Genomic DNA, 23,657 nt, shown 5'->3' on the forward strand with positions numbered 1-23,657 from the left:
TTCCTTCCTTCAAGCAAGGTACAAGTCTCTTGCCATTTACTCAAATCAACAAAATGCTCTATGTGATCTAGGGTACAACGGAGCTCAGTGGCATGACACTTTTTTTCTGATTCCAGATTCATTAAATTGTTATAAAATACATTTAAAATGCAACTCATACAGCAAAAAAAAAAATTCTCATACAGATTCCTCTCCATTAGGATGGATATAATAGCTCTGTGGACTTATTGTGGCTATTTTTGTAGCTGTCATTAAATACTGTATGTTTGTCCAACCAAATTTCAGTTTCAACTTTTCACTTTGTCTATGGTCCGTTGGGTCGGATTGCTTTTTCACCACAAGCGAACCACTCCAGTGTTCGTTTTCAAGCGGGCCGAGACTGTCACGATGTGGTTGAGACAAGGAAGAAGCAGGATCCACTTGCAGCACACACTTTATTCATCAAACTGAAAACTAGACAAAGACTCAGGCTAGGAACAGGACTCAGGGAAAGCACGACCAACATCGACAGTATAACACACAAGAACTCACAAAGACTGGACTGAAACACAGGGCAAACGATCTAAACAGGATAACAAGGGGGCGTAGTCAATTAAAAACACCTGGGAAGACTAATAGACTTAACGGGGAACTACTAACAAGAAACGACAGGGGAACACAGACTGGCATCATAACAGAGACCACCTCATTCAGGAGATTTCAGATCGATTTTTTGGTGCTTATCCAAACATGGTTTCCATGTTCATATGTGCCTAAATTAACTGAACTAAAGGAGAAAACGTGCAGGGTGCTGAAACAAACCTTCCAAACGATACAGGTGTGGAAACGCCCTTAAACTAGATTTCTAAAGATTTTTCTTTTTCATCTTTTGAAAAACATTTCAGTCAGGTCACACATTTTTCAAGTTAGTGGTCAAATCAGTTAACTACACTCATGTTAACATAAGGTTATCTAAAAACACATTGTTGAGATCTATCAAGAAAATATATTTCAAATAAATATATGTTCAAAACTTTCTGGTATATTACACATCTTCAAGAGAGTTTCAGTGTGCAGTAATAAACAACATCCTTCATATTGGTTGTCCTTGTCTGTAAGCTTTACTAGGAAAGGGTGAAGAAGAGGGTTAAATGTCATGGAAAGGAATTCTCTCTAGGAAAGGAATTCTCCCCATATGTTACATATGGATTAACTCTTCTTAGATTCATTGCCCATAGCATTTAACCCTTGGGGATCGCCTTCCCTCAGCATTAAGGCCTTCCCTCAGCATTAGGGCCATTGGATAATCCTAACATCCAGGAACAAAAACACTGCAATAACAGAACATTATTCGGGACAACCCTCAGTTCCCAGACAGCTGATATTCATAATGACAAGTGGCATCATTTATATTTCTTCATATGCCACTTAAATTGTTTGCTACAATGAAAGAAAATTAAAGCAGTGGAGCATCTAAACATCTAAGGGATTATCAGATGATCCACTGCTTTAATCTATTATGTCTTTATTGTTCGATTATGAGGTTATGAAAGTTTAACCTCAAGTAGTTGCTATTTCAAAACAAAATATTAAGGGGTTGTTGTTGAACATGTCTCCATACAGATAGATTACCCTTTGGTTTTTCAGAATCCGGCACATCTGCCAGTCCATGTGCTGATCTGTTCACCAGCTGAAAAAAACAATAATCTCAAGATTATCTATAGCTTCATTAAGAGGAGTTAAGATGGTTAACCAAAATAAGGTGTTCAATTCCATCCCCCCGTGCATGAAGATGTTTTGCACGCCTGGACTGATGTGAAACTTGATTTTTGCTTGTAAGTGCCACATTTTTATTTTTTGCCATTGCTCCTTTTGGCATAATGGTTACAACATGCAGGCTTAGAGTTGCCAACATTTATGCTGACAGCATGCAGGTTGAGTGTTTCAATAGTCACCACCAAAGCAGTGAATGTATTGACTGGACTATCTGACTGTTACAGAATCCGAAGACATAGGGAGATGTGATTAATCGCTTGCTTGTTGGCACAGGCGCAGATTCCCCCCTCAATGCCACTGAGTCCCACTTGAGTAGGCAATCATATAGCAGATGTGTGGAGATTGCCATGGAGCCACTGAAGGCCTGCAGCGGGTTGAGCAATCGCAGATGCGCTGCATGGGTTCAATCAAGCTCCTCCACACAAACCGTAAAGAAATGTGCAGAAGACAGAATTAGCCACTAAGTTGATGACAAAGCGGGCAAGAGATTGACAAAGAAGTGGTGTGACATCTATAATGAAAGTAAGGCATGTTTTATCAGCTGATGTTGGCCAATTCGGTGATCTGTAATCTGTGAGCATCAGCTATGTTTCTGTCAACAAACCACTGCAAGTAAATGTTTTGGGAAGTTGAGTAGAAAACGTCTCGGTTACGTATGTAACCCTCGTTCCCTGAGTTGGGAACGGAGACGTTACGTCGGATGACGACGAATGGGGGTTCCCTTTCGTTGTCACTCCGAGTTACGTCGGATGACGACGAATGGGGTTTCGCTTAGAAAGCCTATCAACTTCGAGTATTACAAAACGAGCCAATGGCAAAGAAATGCCATGGGTCTGCGGAATTTGCATGGCGTAACTCCGCCCCACCTCGTGGGTATAAAAGGAGGAAGCCGGCAGCAAGCAGATATGTTTTCGCTTCGGAGCCAAGTGTATTCTTCTCTCCACAAGCCATCTCTGAATTGTCAGCTTTACAAACGAGTACCTCGAGTGTTGGTGTGACGGCGATCTACGGCGAGAGCGTGCTTCCTGCTGATCTGTTGCAGTGGTCTGCCAGTCGGTGCGTTTCTCCCCGGGTGCTTCAACACTTGAGTTTTCTCTCACTAAAAGAGCTTACACGTGGCACGTCTTTTTAAAGACGGCTCGCCCGTGCATTTCTGGTTGCAGCGGACTGGTATCGGACTCTGATGGGCACGAGCGCTGTCTAGTGTGTTTGGGCTTTGATCATGCTTGAACAGCGCTCGTGGGTGACTCATGTTCTCGCTGGGAACGTGATCATCGCGTCATATATAGGTCGAGACTCGGTGAACTCGCAAGAGTGAGAGTCCCCTCATCCACCCCCCGATCTTCGGCTGGTGGCCAGGGTGACCTGAGGGTTACGGTCTGGATCTAGGCGCCGACTATGTGTCCGTGTCCCCAGCCCCCCTCTTCAATGACGGTGCCCGCTAGTGAACTGCTGATTCCCGCGAGTCTACCCTCTGGTGGCCCGCGTGTTTCAGTTGAAGCTACAGAGGAAGATGCCATGTCTGTTGCAGCATCACTAGGTGGGTTTGAGTCTTCTGGAAGTGAGGGCTCATCACAGCTGCCACCTTCCGGTGTGCATACGGCTGTGCCTGAGTCTGATCCGGAGATGACGACCATGCTTTCCTGGGACGATGGGTTTTGGGTAAGGCCGCCGACCCTCGTCCACGGCAAACCCCAATACCTCTCTTCCCGGACGTGCATGATGAGATCTCGAAGTCCAAGAAGACCCCCTTGTCTTCTCGGGACCGCTCGCTGATCTCATCCGCCTTTCCTCCCCTCGATGGGGCCGCTGCCCATGGGTACACTGGGGTTCCCCCGGCTGAACGCTCTGTTGCGATGCTATGTGTCCTCAGAGTGCTTCTTCTCGGCGCAATCCTAAGCACCCGCCCGTGGCCTGTAGTTTTTCGTCTACGCTTGTGGCGAGATCCTATAGCACCACGGGACTGGCAGCCGCCTCACTGCATGCCATGGTCATTCTGCTGGTCCACCTGACCCAGATGCTCATGGACCTGCACGAGGGCGGGACTGACCCAGGGCTCTTCACTGAGCTGCGCGCCGCCACTGACCTTGCTCTCTGAGCGACGAAAGTGGCCGTACGCTCCCTGGGTCAGGTGATGCTCACCAGTCTGTGGCTGAACCTGTCTGATGTGCTGGATGTCGCGCGGACCCGTCTGTCCGACATTCCCATATCCCAGGTCGGCCTCTTCGGCGGTGCGGTTGAGGGCTTGCCCAACAGCTCTCAGCCGCCCATGAGCAGAGTGAGGTTGATTCTGTCCCGACGGCCCCGCCGTCCGCTCAGATCCCTCGTCTGCCCACCGCCGAAGGCGCCCTCCCGCGGCTCCCACCCCGCCCGTTCACGGGCCGGCTCTGGGGGCCGCGGGCGGACGCCACAGCCCTCTCCAGCCCCGCCCCCCGCTACACGCCGGGTTAAGCGGCGCTCGTGAGACGGGCACCTCGGCGATGGAGCAGACTGAGGTTGATTCTGTCCCGACGGCCCCGCCGTCCGCTCAGATCCCTCCGTCTGCCCACTGCCGAGGGCGCCCCCCCGCGGCTCCCACCCCGCCCGTTCACCCGGGTCGGCTCTGGAGGCCGCGGTCGGACGCCACAGTCCTCTCCAGCCCCGCACCCCGCTACACGCCGGGTTAAGCGGCGCTCTTGAGTTGGGCTCCTCAGAGATGGGACTCAGTTCTTTCCAGGAGTTGGTAGCAGGACCGCTCCTTTCCCCGGGGAGGGCCGGGGAAGAATCCTTATTCTCCAAAGAGCTGATTCTCCCGTCTCTGAGCACAGAGTTCTCGGACGTCACAGAGCGCCGCCCACAAGCCGTGCTCTCCTCGTCCCCCTCTGTCCCAGAGGTGGTTGACATGGCGTGCCGTCCACGGACCGCTTCGCCGCTGTCCCCCTCTGTCGCCAGACCCCTGGCAGAGCAGGCCCCCGCGGGACGACCAGCCTGGTCCTCCCCTGGCCCCCTCTGCCAGGGCGCGGTTGCTAACTGTGCCCCCTCTCCGGGCCGCTATGCCGTCCACATCTGGGCCAGTTACTCCGCTTCGCTGCCCCTCCGGGGGGACGCCTGTGGCTCGCATGATCCCGTTGGTTCAGTTCCTGGGAGCCTGGCTAGAGCTCCCCGTCTGTCCCACTGGATCGTGCGTACCGTCAGGCTCGGCTATGCGATTCAGTTCGCACGGTCTCCTCCCCGCTTCAGGGGAGTCCGCTCCACTTTGGTTGGTGGCAATGCCCCTATCATGAGAGCAGAGATTGCCACCCTGCTGGCGAAGGGTGCAATCGAGACTGTCCCTCCAGCCGAGATGAGGTCCGGCTTCTACAGCCCCTACTTCATTGTCCCCAAGAAAACCGGTGGGTTACGGCCAATCCTGGACTTGCGCGTGCTGAACCGCTCCCTTCATCGGATGCCGTTCAAGATGCTCACCGCCAAACGCGTTTTCGAATGCATACGGCCCCAGGATTGGTTTGCAGCGATCGACCTGAAGGACGCCTACTTTCATGTCTCCATTCTTCCTCGACACAGACCGTTCCTCCGGTTTGCTTTCGAGGGGCAGGCATACCAGTACGCGGTTCTCCCTTTCGGGCTAGCCCTGTCTCCTCGCATCTTCACGAAGGTCGTCGAGGCGGCCCTTGTTCCCCTTCGAGAGCAAGGGGTTCGCATCCTGAGTTATATCGACGACTGGCTGATCCTAGCTCACTCTCGAGATCAGGTTTGCGAACACAGGGACCTAGTGCTCCGGCACCTAGCCCGTCTGGGCCTTCGGGTCAACTGGGAGAAGAGCAAACTTTGCCCCGTGCAGAGGATCTCTTTTCTCGGTATGGACATCGACTCGGTCGCCATGTCCGCGCAGCTTACGAGCGAGCGCGCGCAGTCACTGCTGACTTGCCTAAGACAATTCGAGGGCAAGAGTGCGGTTCCACTGAAACTTTTTCAGAGGCTCCTGGGGCATATGGCATCTGCAGCCGCGGTCACGCCGCTCGGATTGCTTCATATGAGACCGCTTCAGCTTTGGCTTCGCGACCGAGTCCCGAGGTGGGCATGGCAACACGGCACGTTCCGAGTACCAGTTACTCCGACCTGCCGTCAGTTCTTCACCCCGTGGTCGAACCTCGATTTTCTCAGGGCCGGTGTCCCCCTGGCTCGAGCTTCCCGGCATGTTGTTGTCTCAACAGATGCCTCCACCACGGGCTGGGGCGCCATGTGCAATGGACATGCTGCTGCGGGCTCCTGGACAGGACCCCAGCGGCTGTGGCATGTCAATTGCCTCGAGTTGTTGGCAGTACGCCTTGCCCTGCACCGCTTCCGGGCGTTGCTCAGGGGTCAACACGTACTAGTCCGCTCAGACAATACCGCCACTGTAGCGTACATCAACCATCAAGGTGGTCTACGCTCCCGCCGTATGTCACAACTCGCTCGCCACCTCCTCCTATGGAGTCAGAAGCATCTGAGGTCGCTTCGAGCCATCTTCATTCCCGGAGCGCTGAACTGTGCAGCCGACGAGCTCTCACGGCTTCAGCCCCTCCCTGGAGAATGGCGACTCCATCCCCAGTCGGTTCAGCTGATTTGGGACCAGTTCGGGGACGCGCAGATAGATCTGTTTGCCTCTCACGACTCGACCCACTGCGCCCAGTTCTATTCCCTGACCGAGGGCACGCTCGGCACAGATGCTCTGGCGCACAGCTGGCCGCAGGGCCGCAAGTATGCGTTTCCCCCAGTGAGCCTTCTTGCGCACACTTTGCGCAAGGTCAGGGAGGACGAGGAGCAGGTCATTCTGGTTGCCCCTTACTGGCCCAACCGGACCTGGTTCCCCGAACTAGTACTCCTCGCGACAGCACCTCCCTGGCCGATCCCTCTGAGGAAGAACCTTCTTTCTCAGGGACGGGGCACCCTATGGCACCCTCGTCCCGATCTTTGGAACCTCCACGTGTGGCTCCTGGATGGGACGAGGCAGGTTTGAGTACCCTACCACCAGCGGTGGTGGCTACCATCACTTCCGCTAGAGCGTCGTCCACGAGACACGTCTATGCGTTGAAGTGGAACCTCTTCGTCAACTGGTGCTCTTCTCTCCGAGAAGACCCCCGGAGATGCTCGATCAGTGTTTTGCTTTCCTTCCTTCAACAGGGGCTGGAGCGAAGGCTGTCTCCCTCCACCCTGAAGGTCTATGTTGCCGCCATTGCCGCACATCATGACCTCATCGAAGGTAAGTCGGTAGGGAAGCACGACCTGATCATCAGGTTCCTGAGAGGAGCGAGGAGACTAAATCCTCCTCGTCCTCCTCTCGTTCCCTCTTGGGACCTCTCAGTGGTTCTAACTGCCCTGAAGAGTGCTCCCTTTGAGCCCCTGCAATCAGTTGAGCTTAAGTTCCTGTCGATGAAGACAGCGCTTCTGGTTGCACTGGCCTCCATCAAGAGGGTTGGGGACCTGCACGCATTCTCCGTTGACGAAGCGTGCCTGGAATTTGGGCCGGCTTACTCTCACGTGATCCTGAGACCCCGGCCTGGATATGTGCCCAAGGTTCCTACCACTCCCTTCTGGGACCAGGTGGTGAACCTGCAAGCGCTGCCCTCGGAGGAGGCAGACCCAGCCTTGGCACTGCTCTGTCCAGTACGCGCTCTCCGCGCCTATGTAGACAGAACGCAGTGTTTCAGGACCTCAGACCAGCTCTTTGTCTGTTATGGTGGGAAGCTGAAGGGAAAGGCTCTCTCCAAGCAAAGGTTGTCTCACTGGATAGTGGACACCATTGCCTTGGCTTACCAGCAGCAAGGTCGACCGTGCCCCCTTGGTGTGACTGCCCACTCCACCCGGAGTGTGGCGTCCTCTTGGGCTCTAGCGCATGGCGCCTCGATAACAGACATCTGCAGAGCTGCAGGCTGGGCGACACCTAACACATTCGCCAGATTCTATAATCTCCGAGTGGAGCCTGTGTCCTCTCGTGTACTCGCTTCAACCAGCTAGTACCGGACCCGCTCAGGTGTCTTCGCTTGCTCGCCATTCCACTCCACGGACTGGATACGTGCGATATTTTTCTCAGGTGAGCTTCTCCGAAAGCCCTGAGCTCCTCCAGCACTCCTGACGTCGGCGCCAGTGTCTATTGCCTGTGCGTCGGCTAGGTGCCTCCCGTGTGCATGGTCCCTCCTCTGAGCGACCCCCACATGTGTATTTCCACTGTAAGCCTCTCTGAGCGTGTGTCTTTCCCTTGGCAAGCCACCTTGCCACCCCTGGGGTTGAAATATTCCACCTGCGGCTGGACACCCCAGTGTTTCCCATATGCTTCCTTCGGGTCATATGTGTATTCTCTAAGTCCCCCCCCTCCGGGCTGGCATTAATTGCATACTTCCCCTAGCTTGGGATATGCTTCCCAGTGTACCTTGGTATTCCTGTGTTATATGGAGTCCTTTGTCCAGGCTGACAGGGATCTCGATTTACGCAGGGCACTGGAAGACAGCTGAGAAGGTGGCGTGATTAGACTGGTAACCCCATTCGTCGTCATCCGACGTAACTCGGAGTGACAACGAAAGGGAACGTCTACGGTTACGTATGTAACCCTCGTTCCCTGAGTAGGGAACGGAGACGTTACGTCTGCCTGCCACTTTCCGCTGTACCGCGGGGATCGCCTGAGCTCAGTCTTGGCTCCTCAGCGAAGAAACATATCTGCTTGCTGCCGGCTTCCTCCTTTTATACCCACGAGGTGGGGCGGAGTTACGCCATGCAAATTCCGCAGACCCATGGCATTTCTTTGCCATTGGCTCGTTTTGTAATACTCGAAGTTGATAGGCTTTCTAAGCGAAACCCCATTCGTCGTCATCCGACGTAACGTCTCCGTTCCCTACTCAGGGAACGAGGGTTACATACGTAACCGTAGACGTTTCGCTTAGAACACCTATCGACTTCGAGTATTGCAAAACGAGCCAATGGCGATGAAATGCCATGGGTCTGCGGAATTTGCATAGCGTATCTCCGCCCCACCGCGTGGGTATAAAAGGAGGACGCTGGCAACATGCAGATATGTCTTCGCTGAGGAGCCGAGACTGAACTCAGGCGTTCTACCCAGCGGTACAGCGGAAGTGGCAGGGAGACGTAACATCTCCGTTCCCTACTCAGGGAACGAGGGTTACATACGTAACCGAGATTTTCCCTTTCGTAGTCACTCCGAGTTACGTCGGATGACGACGAATGGGGGTCCCTGTGAAATCACGCCACCTTCACAGCTGTCTTCCAGTGCCCTGCGAAAGTCTGATCCCCCTGTCGTGATACTGGCACGGACGAAGGAGTCCTACTTAACACAGGAATACCAAGGTACACTGGGAAGCATATCTCAGAGGAAATATGCCGCAGCTTGCCTACCCGTAGGGAGGACTTAAGAACACACATATGGCCGGAGGGCTTCATATGGAGGAACGCTGGAGTGACCAGCCCGAGGGGTGGCAACTTTCAACTCCAGGAGTGGCAAGGTGGCTTGCCGAGGGAAAGACACATGCTCAAGAAGGCTTACAGTGGAAATACACATGTGGGGGTTACTCAGGGGAGGAACCATGCACACGGAGGCACTTAGCCGAGGCACAGGCAATAGACACTGGCGCCAGCGTCAACAGTGCTGGAGGAACTCTGGGCTTCAGAGAGGAAAGCTCACCTGAGGAATATTGCACGTATCCAGTCCATGGAGTGGAATGGCGAGCAAGCGAAGACACCTGAGCGGGTCCAGTACTAGCTGACTGAAGCGAGTACACGAGAGGACACAGGCTCCACTCGGAGATTATAAAATCTGGCAAATGTGTTGGGTGTCGCCCAGCCTGCAGCTCTACAGATGTCTGTTAGCGAGGCGCCATGGGCTAGAGCCCAAAAGGAAGCCACACTCCGCGTGGAGTGGGCTGTCACACCAAGGGGGCACGGTCGGCCTTGCTGTTGGTAAGCCAAAGCAATGGCGTCCACTATCCAGTGGGACAACCTCTGCTTTGAGAGAGCCTTTCCCTACAGTCTCCCACCATAACAGACAAAGAGCTGGTCTGAGGTCCTGAAACACTGCGTCCTGTCTACGTAAGCACGGAAAGCGCGTACTGCCTGGCTGGGTCTGCCTCCTCCAGGGGCAGCGCTTGTAGGTTCACCACCTGGTCCCGGAAGGGAGTGGTGGGAACCTTGGGCACATATCCAGGCCGGGGTCTCACGGAGAATGCGTGCAGGTCCCCTACCCTCTTGATGGAGGCCAATGCAACCAGGAGCGCTGTCTTCATAGACAGGAACTTAAGCTCAACTGATTGCAGAGGCTCAAAGGGAGCCCTCTGCAAGGCATTTAACACCACTGAGAGGTCCCAAGAGGGAACGAGAGGAGGGCGAGGAGGATTCAATCTCCTCGCTCCTCTCAGGAACCTGACGATCAGGTCGTGCTTCCCCAGAGACTTACCTTCAACTGCTTAGTGATATGCGGCGATAGCGGCCACATACACCTTCAGGGTGGAGGGAGACAGCCTTCGCTCCAGCCTATCTTGCAGGAAGGAAAGCACGACACTGATCGAGCATCTCCTGGGGTCTTCTCGGCGAGAAGAGCACCAGTTGACGAAGAGGTTCCACTTCAACGCATAGACATGCCTCGTGGACGATGCTCTAGCGGAAGTGATGGTAGCCGCCACCGCTGGTGGCAGGGTACTCAAACCTGCCTCGTCCCGTCCAGGAGCCACACGTGGAGCCTCCAAGATCGGGTCGAGGGTGCCAGAGGGTGCCCCGTCTCTGAGAAAGGAGATCCTTCCTCAGAGGATTTGGCCAAGGAGGTGTTGTCGCGAGGAGTATCAGTTCGGAGAACCAGGTCCGGGTGGGCCAGTAGGGCGCAACCAGAATGACCTGCTCCTCGTCCTCCTTGATCTTGCACAAGGTCCGTGCGAGAAGGCTCACTGGGGGAAACGCAAATTTGCGTAGGCCCCGCGGCCAGCTGTGCGCCAGTGCATCCGTGCCGAGGGTGCCCTCGGACAGGGAGTAATACAGGGCGCAATGGGATGAGTCGTGGGAGGCAAACAGGTCTATCTGTGCGTCCCCGAACTGGTCCCAAACCAGCTGGACCGACTGGAGATGGAGTCGATATTCGCCGGAGATGGGCCGAAACTGTGACAGCACGTCGGCTGCAAAGTTCCGATCTCCCGGAATGTAGATAGCACGAAGGGACCTCAGGTGCTTCTGACTCCATAAGAGGAGATGGCGTGCGAGTTGCGACATACGGCGGGAGCGTAGACCACCCTGACGGTTGATGTACGCTACTGTGGCGGTATTGTCTGATCGGACATGGCAACAGAGCGTTCAACCGGGGGAACCCCAGTGTACTCATGGGCAGCGGCCCCTGAGGGGAGGAAAGGCGGATGAGACCGACGAAAGGACCCGTGATCTCATCATGCACGTCCGGGAGGAAAGATATTGGGGTTTGCCGTGGACGCGTCGGCGGCCTTACCCAAAACACAGCATCGTCCTCTGTAGCTTCAAATGAAAACACACGAGCCACCCGAGGGTAGACTCGTGGAATCATCAGTTCGCTAGCGGGCACCGTCATTAAGTCAAGTCAAGTCAAGTCAAGTCAAGTCAAATATATTTATATAGCGCTTTTCACAATACAGATTGTATCAAAGCTGCTTCACAGTATCAATCAAAACAACTTAATGTTTGTTTATTACTGGAAAAAAGACATCCAAGTTTGGTAGAGCTGATCAATGGTATGATTGGTTAATTAATTTGAATATCCCCAACTGAGCAAGCCAAAGGCAACAGTGGCAAGGAACCGAAAAACTCCATCCAGTGACCTAATGGTGTCCTAACACCCCATCAGGTGACCCAATGGAGAAAAAAAACCTTGGGAGAACCCAGGCTCAGTCGGGGGCCAGTTCTCCTCTGGCGTTTATGAACTAGAGGCCGAATTTACAGTAACTGTAAGATAAAAAATTTATATGAATGCCTGGCTAAATAGATGCGTCTTCAGTCTAGTTTTAAACTGGGAGAGCGAGTCTGAGCAACGAACAATATCAGGAAGGCTATTCCAGAGCTTCGGAGCTAAATGTGAAAATGCTCTGCCTCCTTTGGTGGATCTGGATATCCTAGGAATGACCAGAAACCTCGAATCTAGTGATCTTAAAGAGCGCGATGGATTGTAAGGCGATAGAAGATCCGTTAAATAGACTGGAGCTAAACCATTTAGAGCTTTATAAGTCAAAAGCAATACCTTGTAATTAATACGGAACTTTATAGGTAACCAATGAAGTGATGATAAAATCGGTGTTATATGATCATATTTTCTTAATCTAGTAAGAACTCTAGCGGCTGCATTTTGGACTAACTGTAGCTTGTTTATTGAAGATGCAGGACAACCAGCTAATAAAGCATTACAGTAATCTAGTCTCGAGGTCATGAATGCATGAACTAACTTTTCTGCATCAGAGACTGATAGCATATTACGTAGCTTAGCAATGTTTCTAAGGTGGAAAAAGGCTGTTTTTGTAACATATGAAATATGCTTTTCAAAAGACAGGTTGCAGTCTAATGTAACACCCAGGTCTTTTACTGTAGCGGATAGAGTAACAGGGCATCCTACTATGTTAAAGTCGTGCTGTGAAAGGTTTTGTGGACGGTTTTTAGAACCGATAAGTATTACCTCTGTCTTGTCTGGATTTAATAAAAGAAAATTATGCGTCATCCAATCTTTTATATCTTTAACACAATCTGTCAATTTGGATAATTTAGCGTATTCATCTGGCCGTGAGGAAATATATATTTGAGTGTCATCAGCATAACAATGGAAACTAATTCCATGTTTCCTTAGAATATTACCAAGTGGCAGCATATATATTGAGAATAATAAAGGGCCTAACACAGATCCCTGCGGCACTCCATAGTTTGCCGAAGTTATAATCGATTTTTCTCCATTTAAGTAGACGAAATGGTAGCGGTCAGATAAGTATGACCTGAACCAGCTTAATGCTTGTCCTTGAACACCAGTGTAATTTTGTAGTCGATCTAAGAGTATTGTGTGATCTATAGTATCGAACGCAGCACTAAGATCAAGTAAAACTAGTACTGAGATACAGCCTTGGTCCGAAGCTAAAAGTAAATCATTTGTGATTCTAACAAGCGCAGTTTCAGTGCTATGATGTGGCCTGAATCCAGACTGAAACTTTTCATAGATGTCGTTTTCTTGCAAGAAAGAGCCGAGTTGAGCGGACACAACTTTTTCTAATATTTTTGACATAAATGGAAGATTCGAAATGGGTCTGTAATTTGCTAGGTTATTTGGATCTAATTGTGGTTTCTTAATAAGAGGTTTTATAACTGCCAGCTTGAACGTTCTTGGAACATGACCTAAAGATAAAGATGAGTTAATAATATTGAGAAGAGGCTCTTCCACTACAGGTAACACTTCTTTCAGTAGTTCAGTTGGTATAGGATCTAATAAACATGTTGTTGTTTTAGATGAAGTGATAAGTTTATTTAACTCTTTTTGTTCTATGGTTGTAAAGCATTGTAATTGTTCTTGCGGGGTGATAATTGCGGCCGAATTATAAGGCGCGAGCAAAGATCGAACGTTTACGATTTTGATTCTGATGCTTTCAATTTTCTCGGTGAAGAAGTTCATGAAATCATTACTACTAAACTGTAACGAGGTATTTTGTTCAGACGACGTCTGTTTATTTGTTAGTCTAGCCACGGTATTAAATAAAAACCTTGGATTATTTCGGTTGTTTTCTATTAATTTGCTGAGGTGCTCAGCCCTGGCCGTTTTAAGTGCCTTTTTATAACGTGACATACTGTCTTTCCACGCGATTCTAAAGACCTCTAAATTAGTTTTTTTCCATTTACGCTCTAAATTACGGGTTTCTCTCTTTAAAACATACGTAGTATTATTGTACCATGGTGCTATACTTTTTTCTCTGACCTTTTTTAATCTAATGGGTGCAACAATATCCAATGTTCTAGAGAGAATGTTGCTCATAGTGCTAGTTAGTTCGTCTAATTCATCTGTTTGTTTGGGTTCAGGCAGCAGCTGAGACAGATCAGATAAGCTATTTGAGAAATGATCTATGGTGGATGGACGAATTGTTCTACCTGGTCGATAACGTGGCGCAGCATGACATATTACAGCAGTGCGTAATATGCAAGTTACCAAGTAGTGGTCATTAAAGAGGGGGGGCTGGGGCGTGGACACAGAGTCGGCGCCTTGTTCCAGACCAACACCCTCAGGTCACCCTGGCCACCAGCCGAAGATCGGGTGGTGGATGAGGGGACTCTCACTCTTGCGAGTTCACCGAGTCTCGACCTATATATGACACGACGATCACGTTCCCAGAGAGAACATGAGTCATCCACGAGCGCTGTTCAAGCATGATCAAAGCCCAAACACACTAGACAGCGCTCGTGCCCATCAGAGTCCGATACCAGTCCGCTGCAACCAGAAATGCACGGGCGAGCCATCTTTAAAAAACGGCGTGCAAGCTCTTTTATGAGAGGAGAAAAAACTCCGCGATGTTGAAGCGCACAGGGAGACACACACACACTGGCAGATCACTGCACAGATCAGCAGGCACTGTGAGCTCGCTGCAGATCGCCGTCACCCCAAGGAGAGAGAAGCTCGTCTCGTAGAGCGAAGTCAGAGATGGCTGTGGAGTGAAGACATACTCTTGGCTCAGAAGCGAAAACATATCTGCATGTTGCCGGTGTCCTCGTTTTATACCCACGCAGTGGGGCGGAGATACGCTATGCAAATTCCGCAGACCCATGGCATTTCATCGCCATTGGCTCGTTTTGTAATACTCGAAGTCGATAGGTGTTCTAAGCAAAACCCCCATTCGTCGTCATCCGATGTAACTCGGAGTGACTACGAAAGGGAACTGATGCTTTCCTGTTTGTGTGCTCCATCCTCAGCCTTGAGACGTTTGCATGACTGCTGACAAATTCCGGATCTGACACAGTTGAGATTTGCCTAGCCACTAACTGTGTTGCACCTATTTCCCATGTGGAACTACATGAGCAGAACCTCCTTTCATTATCCCACCGCTCATGCACTCAGACGCACAGACCTTCTAATGAAGTTCTTTGAGTGTTTTAGAAAGACACATAAAATATAAAAACCTCCCGGTTCTCTATCCGCCTAGCTGCCTAACAAATAAACACCCACGCGCCGTCACCTTCCATTCAATTATTAGTGACTGCTCGTCTTATAGCTTTCAGGCAAATTCAGTCTGACTATTGTATATTCTTAAAATTCTGAACTATTGTTGTCAAAAACTTGAATGTTGTACTTGGATGCTTGAATACTTGGATGCGTTTTTAACATTTTCTTTCAGCTTTTATTAGTTTCAAATGATTGTATCTCTGTCTGCAAGCTTATTGTTGAGGTTCATTAAGGTTTTTTTCTTCATTACTCATGCAATTCTGCCAGGCCTCTAGGCAAATATCATGAAAATTATGGCATATATAAAACTGTATAACATTTTCCCCTCAGAACTTTAATTCAATATGGGCTGTGGGCTGTGTCTCACACAAATAGAATGACATGTCTGTGATATGCTCTACGATAAATTGACAGAGAGAAAAAAGATCCTGTTTCTCAGACATGCACATATAGTTTTAATATATTCTAACAGATTTTTACATATTCAACAAAGCATGACTGCATCTTTAAAAAAAACAAAAACATTTTGCTTCCTTGTCTGTCACGTTTCACACCATATACAGCAGGACAGAACAGATCTGATTGATGTATGTGTTTCGACATGCCCAATGATTGGTTTGGAGAAGTAACCTCTTGGAGGCATAACCTTTGCTAAACTGCTAAGATATTATATCTAATATAACTGTTGGCAATGTAACAGTTGGCTAAACTCCATGGCCTGTCACAACATTATACTGATGATATTACACACCTTATCACAGTACGAAATCATTAATTATTTATCTAATGTTGTGGTTTTCAAACTTTTAGCCCATATTTAATGTATATTTAGTGGCACTTGTTTTACCCTTGAAGGATTTTGCATATCACACATATAATTGTGAAAATGTAAATAGCAGTGCATTGAATGTGTAAATGTTCCAGCAGTTGTGCATGCTTGTACATGAAAGTACCCATTATGTCTGATTTAAAACCGGCAGAGAGGCCTGTTTCAAATCTTTGGTGCTATTTGCCTTGACTGATGTTAAGCACTTACTCGTCTCTTAGGATTACAGAGTGAACATATTCCTCCGGCAGCAGTGGAACGACCCTCGGTTAGCTTACAGCGAGTACCCAGATGACTCCCTGGACCTGGATCCCTCTATGTTAGACTCCATTTGGAAGCCTGATCTGTTCTTCGCCAACGAGAAGGGAGCGCACTTCCACGAAGTCACCACTGACAACAAGCTCTTGAGAATATTCAAAAATGGAAATGTCCTCTATTCAATCAGGTGAGACCCTTCAGCACCAGTGAGAATAACTATGGGGCATGGAAAGCATTTGAAATCAATAAATGAAATGTCCCAAATTACTTTGTTTCACTGAAATGTAATTGAACACTGCATTTAACCATTTCAAATTCCAGCATGTGTTTCGGCCCTATAGAGCTGTATTATCAGTAAGATTCATTATATTTCAGATGATGGAATAGGTTTCTGATATTGATTGTCTTCAATTCAGTCTCATACACATTTATTCAACATGGTTACAATTATCATATACTGTATAGCATATTTTGTCGATTAACATATATTTTACTTGTAATACAGTTACTGAATGGTTTGCATCTACTGTATTCTGCTTTAAAAAAAAAATTCGGTTGGTTTTAGTAAAAGATACAGTTTTGTATTAGACAACGCCCCCCCCCCCCCCCCCCCCCCCCAACTCCTAAACAAATGTCAGGATAAACAATGTTATTCAATATCAATCACTGCAGTGAAGCTATAAGAAAATAACATTATTGTGGCAGCATGAGGGTTGATGGGTTGTGCTGGAGTTAATAGTGAGTGGTAAATTATGTCAGGCTTTTGAGAAGATTTGACGGAAAGCTGAGCAGATGTGAGACCACAGACGATTCACTCTGACTGAAATTCACGTGGTGCCCAAAGGGAGAAAGTGTGTAATTAAAACATGGCCAATCTGCGGCTGTCAGACTCGTCTCTCCTCTGCTTTAGTGGCCTCGATCAGAAATTCCACCACTCAAGCAGCTTCGGATGCTCAAAGCCCTCCTCTTTGATTCCCTTCTTTGTCTGAGCTGTGGATTTTCACAAACATTCAGAAAATGTACATTGAATTGCATTTGCATTTTTTGCATGTTTTCTACGGTTTATTAAAACAAAATGCGTGTGTATGATTTATAAAATCGATTTTTTTTTTCCATTCAATTTTTAGATTGACACTGACACTCTCTTGTCCAATGGATCTGAAGAATTTCCCCATGGATGTGCAGACGTGCATAATGCAGCTGGAAAGTTGTGAGTAATCTCGTATGACCTCCTCTCATCAAGAGCTTGTTATGTAACTCCCCCCACCCCTCGTACATATTTGTGTGGAAAGCAAACAGTGTTTCTCATTTGATAATGTGACAATTTGATAACTTCAGCCGGTAGCCAGGATGATGTCAATAGTAGATTTGATACAATATGAAGCATGTCTGGCTTTAGCGTTTACCTGGCATGGTCGTGCTAAATGATGTCTTTATATGTGGGAAGGACCCTGAAGACATCTGACCTCTCTCTAGTCTGAGTACTGTGTGCCTGGTTGAAGATAAGTGAAGCTAGTGGTCAAAGTGTTTGGTAAATCATTCCAAAAGCTTTCTGTCGACTTGAAAACATGCCACATCTCCCTCGATCTCTCCCATGATGAGTGCTCTGAGCTGGGGTTGAGGCTTTTAAAGAAAGGCCCCATGTCATGGGGAATATGTCTTCACAACTGCATATTTTAGAGTGGCCCTGTTCATGTTGCTATGAGAGTTGCTCATTGAAAGGCTCTTGATGATGCACAACAATGTAAAATGAGAAGACAGTTTCTGACACAATTTTAGTCTCTGTTAGAAAAAGCTTGCTCATTAAATAGAATAGAATAGAATAGAATAGAATAGAATAGAATAGAATAGAATAGAATAGAATAGAATAGAATAATGAGAAGATTCACCTTCCCATCAGTAAAGTGGTATCACCAAGAGAAGCAAAAGTGACACTACAGCTATATCGAGAAACATCACACCATACATTTTCCGGTGCAGTTGCAGCCTATTGTGCTGGTGAACAGCTTAATGCTTTGTGATATGATTTGTCTTCTTAATGAAGCCTTGCAGATTTTCAGTATGTAGGCTACTGCAGTTATTGTTCTATAGTTATAGGCTATAGTTATATTCTGCAATATAGTTATAGGCTATAGTTCAAATGTGCATTTCAGCAAATTTGTATTAAAAATCACATCAGGTCCACAGTGGTTCGTGTACCTTCTGATTATTTGATTTTCAATGTAAAAATAAATAAAGAGAAACAAGAAACATTTTTTCCCCATTTAATTTTAGTAAGGAATAACAAGAATTCAGCCAGAGCTTAGGGTTGTTTGTTTTCTTGTTTGTTTTCATGGATAAAAATTATTTACATGTTTAATATTTGATTCGGCTGCATGGGCGGCTCTGAAATGGCCCTTTCGTCTGATTCATCCTCCATGTCTTCTGTACTGCAACCAAAGCAACTTTAAAGGGATGGTTTACCCAAAAATGAAATTTCTGTCATTAATTACTCACCCTCATGTCACTCCAAACCTCTCAGATTTCATCAAAAATATCTTAATTTGTGTTCCGAAGATGACCAAATTTGAGCACTAATAAACTGCTTTTATGGGGTAACAGCTTATCATTTAATGAATCAACAGCCTATCAGCTAATCTTTAACATGTTTTGCATTTGTTTTGAATTTGTTATTATTTTTTTTAATTTACACTTAATGAAAAAGTAGCTGTTCATTAAAAGAAGTCACAGACCATTTTGTGACAGGTTGGATTCAGTTTAGTGCACTTCTCATTGATTTCTAGGTATGCAAACAGTAAGTGCATCCCAATTTGCATACTTAAAAGAATAGTTCACTTAAAAATGAAAATCCTGTCATCATTTACTCACCCTCAAGTTGTTTCAAATCTGCTGAACAGAAAGGAAGATATTTTGAAGAATGACGGTAAGCAGACAGTTGATGGACCCTATAGACTTCCATAGTAGGGAAAAAAGGAAGTCCATCAACTGATTGGTTACTGACATTCTTCAAAATATAATCCTTTGTGTTCAGCAGAAGATAGAAATGCATACAACTGAAAGGAGTGAATGATGACAGAACTTTTATTTATAAATAAATTATTCCTTTAAGCACTATTCTATGCTGTTTTGTAGTATAAGTAGTGTGAATAGTGCATGCGTAGTGAGGCAGTACAACTACAGAAAAAAACAACCCCACACAAATATGTATATATATACACTTTCACATTCCAGAACACAAGTATTCTGTATAGTGTCAAATTCCTTTAAACCATCACTTTTGGACACTGCAAGGCTAAGCTGCACTTTATGTCTATGTTTGGAATCTTATCTTGTGAATAAGAGGTCGCTCTCTCTAGTCCTTAGAATACTCGCCACACCTGAGACACAGATTCCCTAGTGCGAAGTTGCAAGTTACTTTGCTTCAAAATGGCAAAATTCACCAAAAGGCCAGAACTAGGCAACTAGGGCACTGATCATCCCAACAATAATTATAAAACTTATTTATCAGATTTCAAATATCAAAGATAATATTATTTTTTGTGTTTTAGAAGTTGCATTCAAGGTCCACATGGCTCAAAATATGCTAAAAGTTTTCTCTTGGTATTCCTCCTAGTTGGCTACACAATGAATGACCTGATCTTTGAGTGGCAAGAGAAGGGACCTGTACAGGTGGCCGACGGACTGACCCTCCCACAGTTCATTCTCAAGGATGAGTCTGATTTAAGATACTGCACCAAGCACTACAACACAGGTAATTTTCAAAACATGTCATACAACAAAATTTAAACTGATCAACTGCATATGCTCAGCGACATACAGTATATTATTAACATGAAAAAGGCTGAACAGGAAAATGTATGACTTTTTCGATTTACAGTCTAGTCTAAACGTAAATAAAATGTTGATAGTTCCATGCTTTCAGAAGCCATCAATTCACAGTAAATAATATTCTTGTTCATGGGTTTCAAGGATGAGAGGATGTCACATAACCTGTCCATGTAAGCATCTGGCTAATTTGGCAAGCTTAGAACATGTGCCAGATGAATTTCCCTCAAAATGAAATATCGCAGAGATCAATTGGACGTATAGACTTTTGTGTCAACAACAAAATATGTGAATAGCCTCTAATTTTCCTATTCTAAGGATGATTAAAGAGTATAGAAGCATTTCATTATTTGCATTTATGATTGCTCTTCCCTACTGTCCTTAACACTATCACTTGTGACTTATTTTTGGGTCACATCCCAACAGAAAAAGACTGTTGGAGAGGTGGAAAGAGAAAATAAATCCAGGAGAATGTGCTTGCAATCTTACTTCAATGAGACGCAAGGTTAAAGGAGCCGTATGTAAGATTGTGGCCAAAACTGGTACTGCAATCTAATTACTGTAGAGCCATGTATCCCCTCCCCCTCCGCCCTGACTCGAGTTTGCCAGATAGGCTGCAGGATCCAGCAGGAACGTAGGCTGCTACAAGAAGCTTTTTCTGTTAATTATGTTTATGCTTCAAATGAGAGATGTTTTGCAAAGTAATTATATATCTCAAAAATGTACTAATGGCGATTAGCCAAATATAATCATAAAGATGTACGCTCGTATGTGACAGTAGGCTACATTGTTAGAACAGTAACTTAGCTTGTTAGTCTAACTTGTAACGGTAGGTCTCTGTCATTAACGTAAGTACAAGCACAAGCCTCTGTCACTGTGTGTTGCCAATATCAAAGATACAGCTATTCATTTAGCTGACGCTATAAGTGAAAGCGACCAGCTGTATTTTTTAACTTACCCTGCAGTATACGTCCATAACGCTAAAATATGTGATGTGAAAGATTACATGTCATTCTATTATTTTTGGCTGTAGAACTTGCATGATAAACAATAATGGGCGTGCTAACGTTGTTTTCCTCAGCGTCTCAGCATAATGACAGAAAAACGGGCTCTGATAATGTTAGCAATGACGACTCGCCGTTTTTATTACCCAAGCAATTCCTTACCTTTTCAATTCGATGACCCACCTCCTCCATATGAGCTAACGTAACAATACTTTGCACGAACATGCATAACTTTGTTCGACTGTCATGTATATTTGAAATGTCCATTTAAGTTAGCCAAACATAGATGAATCTTACCTGTCCAGAAATTCTTCTCCGTTTTCAGCTGTCTCCATCTTTCTAAGGCATCTCCTATACAGATCCTTGTTTTATTTCGGACTTTGTCACTTAGTATTTCGGATTCATAACAATATTTTTTTGGTTTCGCAACATTAGAGACACGTTTGTAGCTGCAGCTGTGGTAACTAGAGCAGAGCTGGCAATCCGGATGCCGCAACACTACTGACCTTGTGATTGGTAGATAGGTGGAGGGTGGCGCATCAGACTAAAACACAACATGACAACATCAACATCAGTGGAGGGCTGCAACTTCACTTTTTAAATGACAAAATCCTGGCCGGACTACTGTTGTCAGTGATATAAGTATTTGAAATGAACATGATTTCTTAATGTCTACTGACATATCAGGGCCATTTTATGATTAATTGAAATAAATTTCTTACATACAGCTCCTTTAAGGAGCGTTTTTTTTTTTTTACCTCAAAATAGCTTGTTATAACATGTCTAAATGCCTCAATTATGAATCAATTGTGCCTGCTTGGCCTTATCACATAACATGTAAACATCAAGGGTGGGAGAGAAGGAAACACTGTCAGTGAGTATTCACTGCCTGAGACTTGCTAATTGTATCTATCAATTAACAAAGTTATACAATGCCCAGTATTTTACGCAACACATTTGGCTTAGTGTCCTTGAAACAAACCTAAATCTGCAATTTAGAGAAAGTTATCTTCAAAACAAACAAAATAACAGCAAAACTAGTTAAAACACTGTTATAAAGACTTCTAAAGGATTTCTTGGAAATATCTTTAAAAAACAGACAAAATCATGATAAGCTTGTAAGCTCAGTATATCGTCAGCGCATTGCAGAATTGTACGAATCTCTATTGCACCCATCATCCTGTCAAATAGATCCTTAATGACCAATCTCTCATTAGCCTTGTCAGATGTAATTGAATTAGTTATTCAGTACTTTTATTTCTGCCTGTGTTTGAAACATATTACAGTTATATCAGTAGTACATACTGTATACCAGAAGACCACACAATCCCGAGGGAAGAGGTGTGTGCTGGCTGTTTTGTCTCCCTGCGTGTTTTACCTCAGAGGGACTTTGTGACAGGATGAATGACAGATGCTGGTGGGTCAAGGTCAGGTTGCCTCAAACTATTTTGTGAGGATAAAATGAGAGAGAGAGAGAGATCTCCGACTTGATAGGCAAGAGAAATGGAAAACCGCAGGGAAAAAAAGAAAAAAAGTAATAGAGAATCGGAGGGTACTGTAAGACCACTGAGATTCAAAGGTCTCTTTTCTCTCGACAAGAAATCTCTTGGCAGTTGTGTTCGGGGCACTGTATGCTTCTATGGACCTTATTTCAGTCAGGACCACTTTGAGAATGAAATTTATAGACAATCTTTGGATTTGGCGAGAGGCTTAGACTCTAAGGTGCTCGAGCTGCCATACTAGACAGCTTGAGATACATCCTTGAGACACAAATCCCCCAAGCCTTTTAATAACCAAATGTTTCTTAGCATATGTTTACAGAAGCAGATACAATTATTATGTACATAGAGTTTCTATACAGAATCCACTGCTCTATTATGAAGATACTAGGAGGTGAAGGGGTGGAGGTGGGTGTAAATCTCTGTTAGACAGACTGCGGAGCATTTCTTGAATGAGCTAAAAAAAACTATAGTAGATTAGAGTAGGTGGAGTAACAAATTAGCTGAGCGTCAGCTGATATTGTTTAGCGATCAGTGGTCTGCCTGAACTACGCTTCAATTCCATTCGATCACTCAAGCTCTATGTACCAGGGAAACAAGTAGCCATCTTGTGATGTTGTGTTTGAACTTCCGTTTTTGTGGAAGTTCTGTATACAGCTCTGTATACAAATATATATTTATATGGCATCGCTGACGAAGAGTAATTAGCTGGTAAAGTGGATTTACTGATTGTAGAGTTCTTGACGAAAGTTGTCATACATTATAATGTTTGAAGGAGTTGTGTGTAGCAGTTCATTGTTAGTAGACCGGGAATATTTTTAAATAAGGGGTTCATTCATAAATCTATAAGATCTTACCTTCCTGCTGTGGAAATACAAAGCGGAAGACAGAACATAACGAACACAGAGCTGAAAAGGGGCAAAGCTACATAAGGTCTATAGGGAGCTACATAAGGTCTATAGGGAGCTACATGTCAGTCATATTATTCCCTGGACTCAGTTCAAATTTCTAACTCGGTAATTAAATCAATATTTGCTCACAAATGCATATTGATATTGATTGAGTTGACAGTTAAGTGTCCAAATAAAAGGTAAAAGACAATTGCAAAGCACTTAGGGAATTGTATATATATATTTTTATTTATGAATAACATACTTCCTTTATGCATACTCCACACTGCAAAAGTATGTTTGAAAAAGTAGAGAAGAAAAATGCAGAAACCAGAGATCAATAGACCCCAAACTGGTCAGATATGAATTAATCTAAATATATAAATATTGTTAAAAATCCTCTGCAGGAAATATTGTAATAAAAATAGTTATAATAACTTAGAG

General features: G+C 46.0%; 1 protein-coding gene across 2 annotated transcripts in view; it reads left to right on the forward strand.

Annotated features, from left to right (window-relative positions):
* Positions 1-23,657, forward strand: part of glra3 (glycine receptor, alpha 3) — a 76,936-nt gene that overhangs the window by 41,251 nt on the left and 12,028 nt on the right. For both annotated transcript variants that reach the window (XM_077246670.1, XM_077246671.1), the window contains exons 4-6: positions 15,959-16,182; positions 17,123-17,205; positions 19,609-19,746. In XM_077246670.1, the coding sequence (XP_077102785.1) occupies positions 15,959-16,182; positions 17,123-17,205; positions 19,609-19,746 (445 nt within the window). The remainder of the gene's footprint in view (positions 1-15,958; positions 16,183-17,122; positions 17,206-19,608; positions 19,747-23,657) is intronic.

This window comes from Siphateles boraxobius, unplaced genomic scaffold, assembly GCF_051911475.1.
Source record: "Siphateles boraxobius isolate OS27281-9 unplaced genomic scaffold, OSU_SipBor_1 29, whole genome shotgun sequence".
In the NCBI taxonomy this organism is placed as follows: domain Eukaryota; kingdom Metazoa; phylum Chordata; class Actinopteri; order Cypriniformes; family Leuciscidae; genus Siphateles; species Siphateles boraxobius.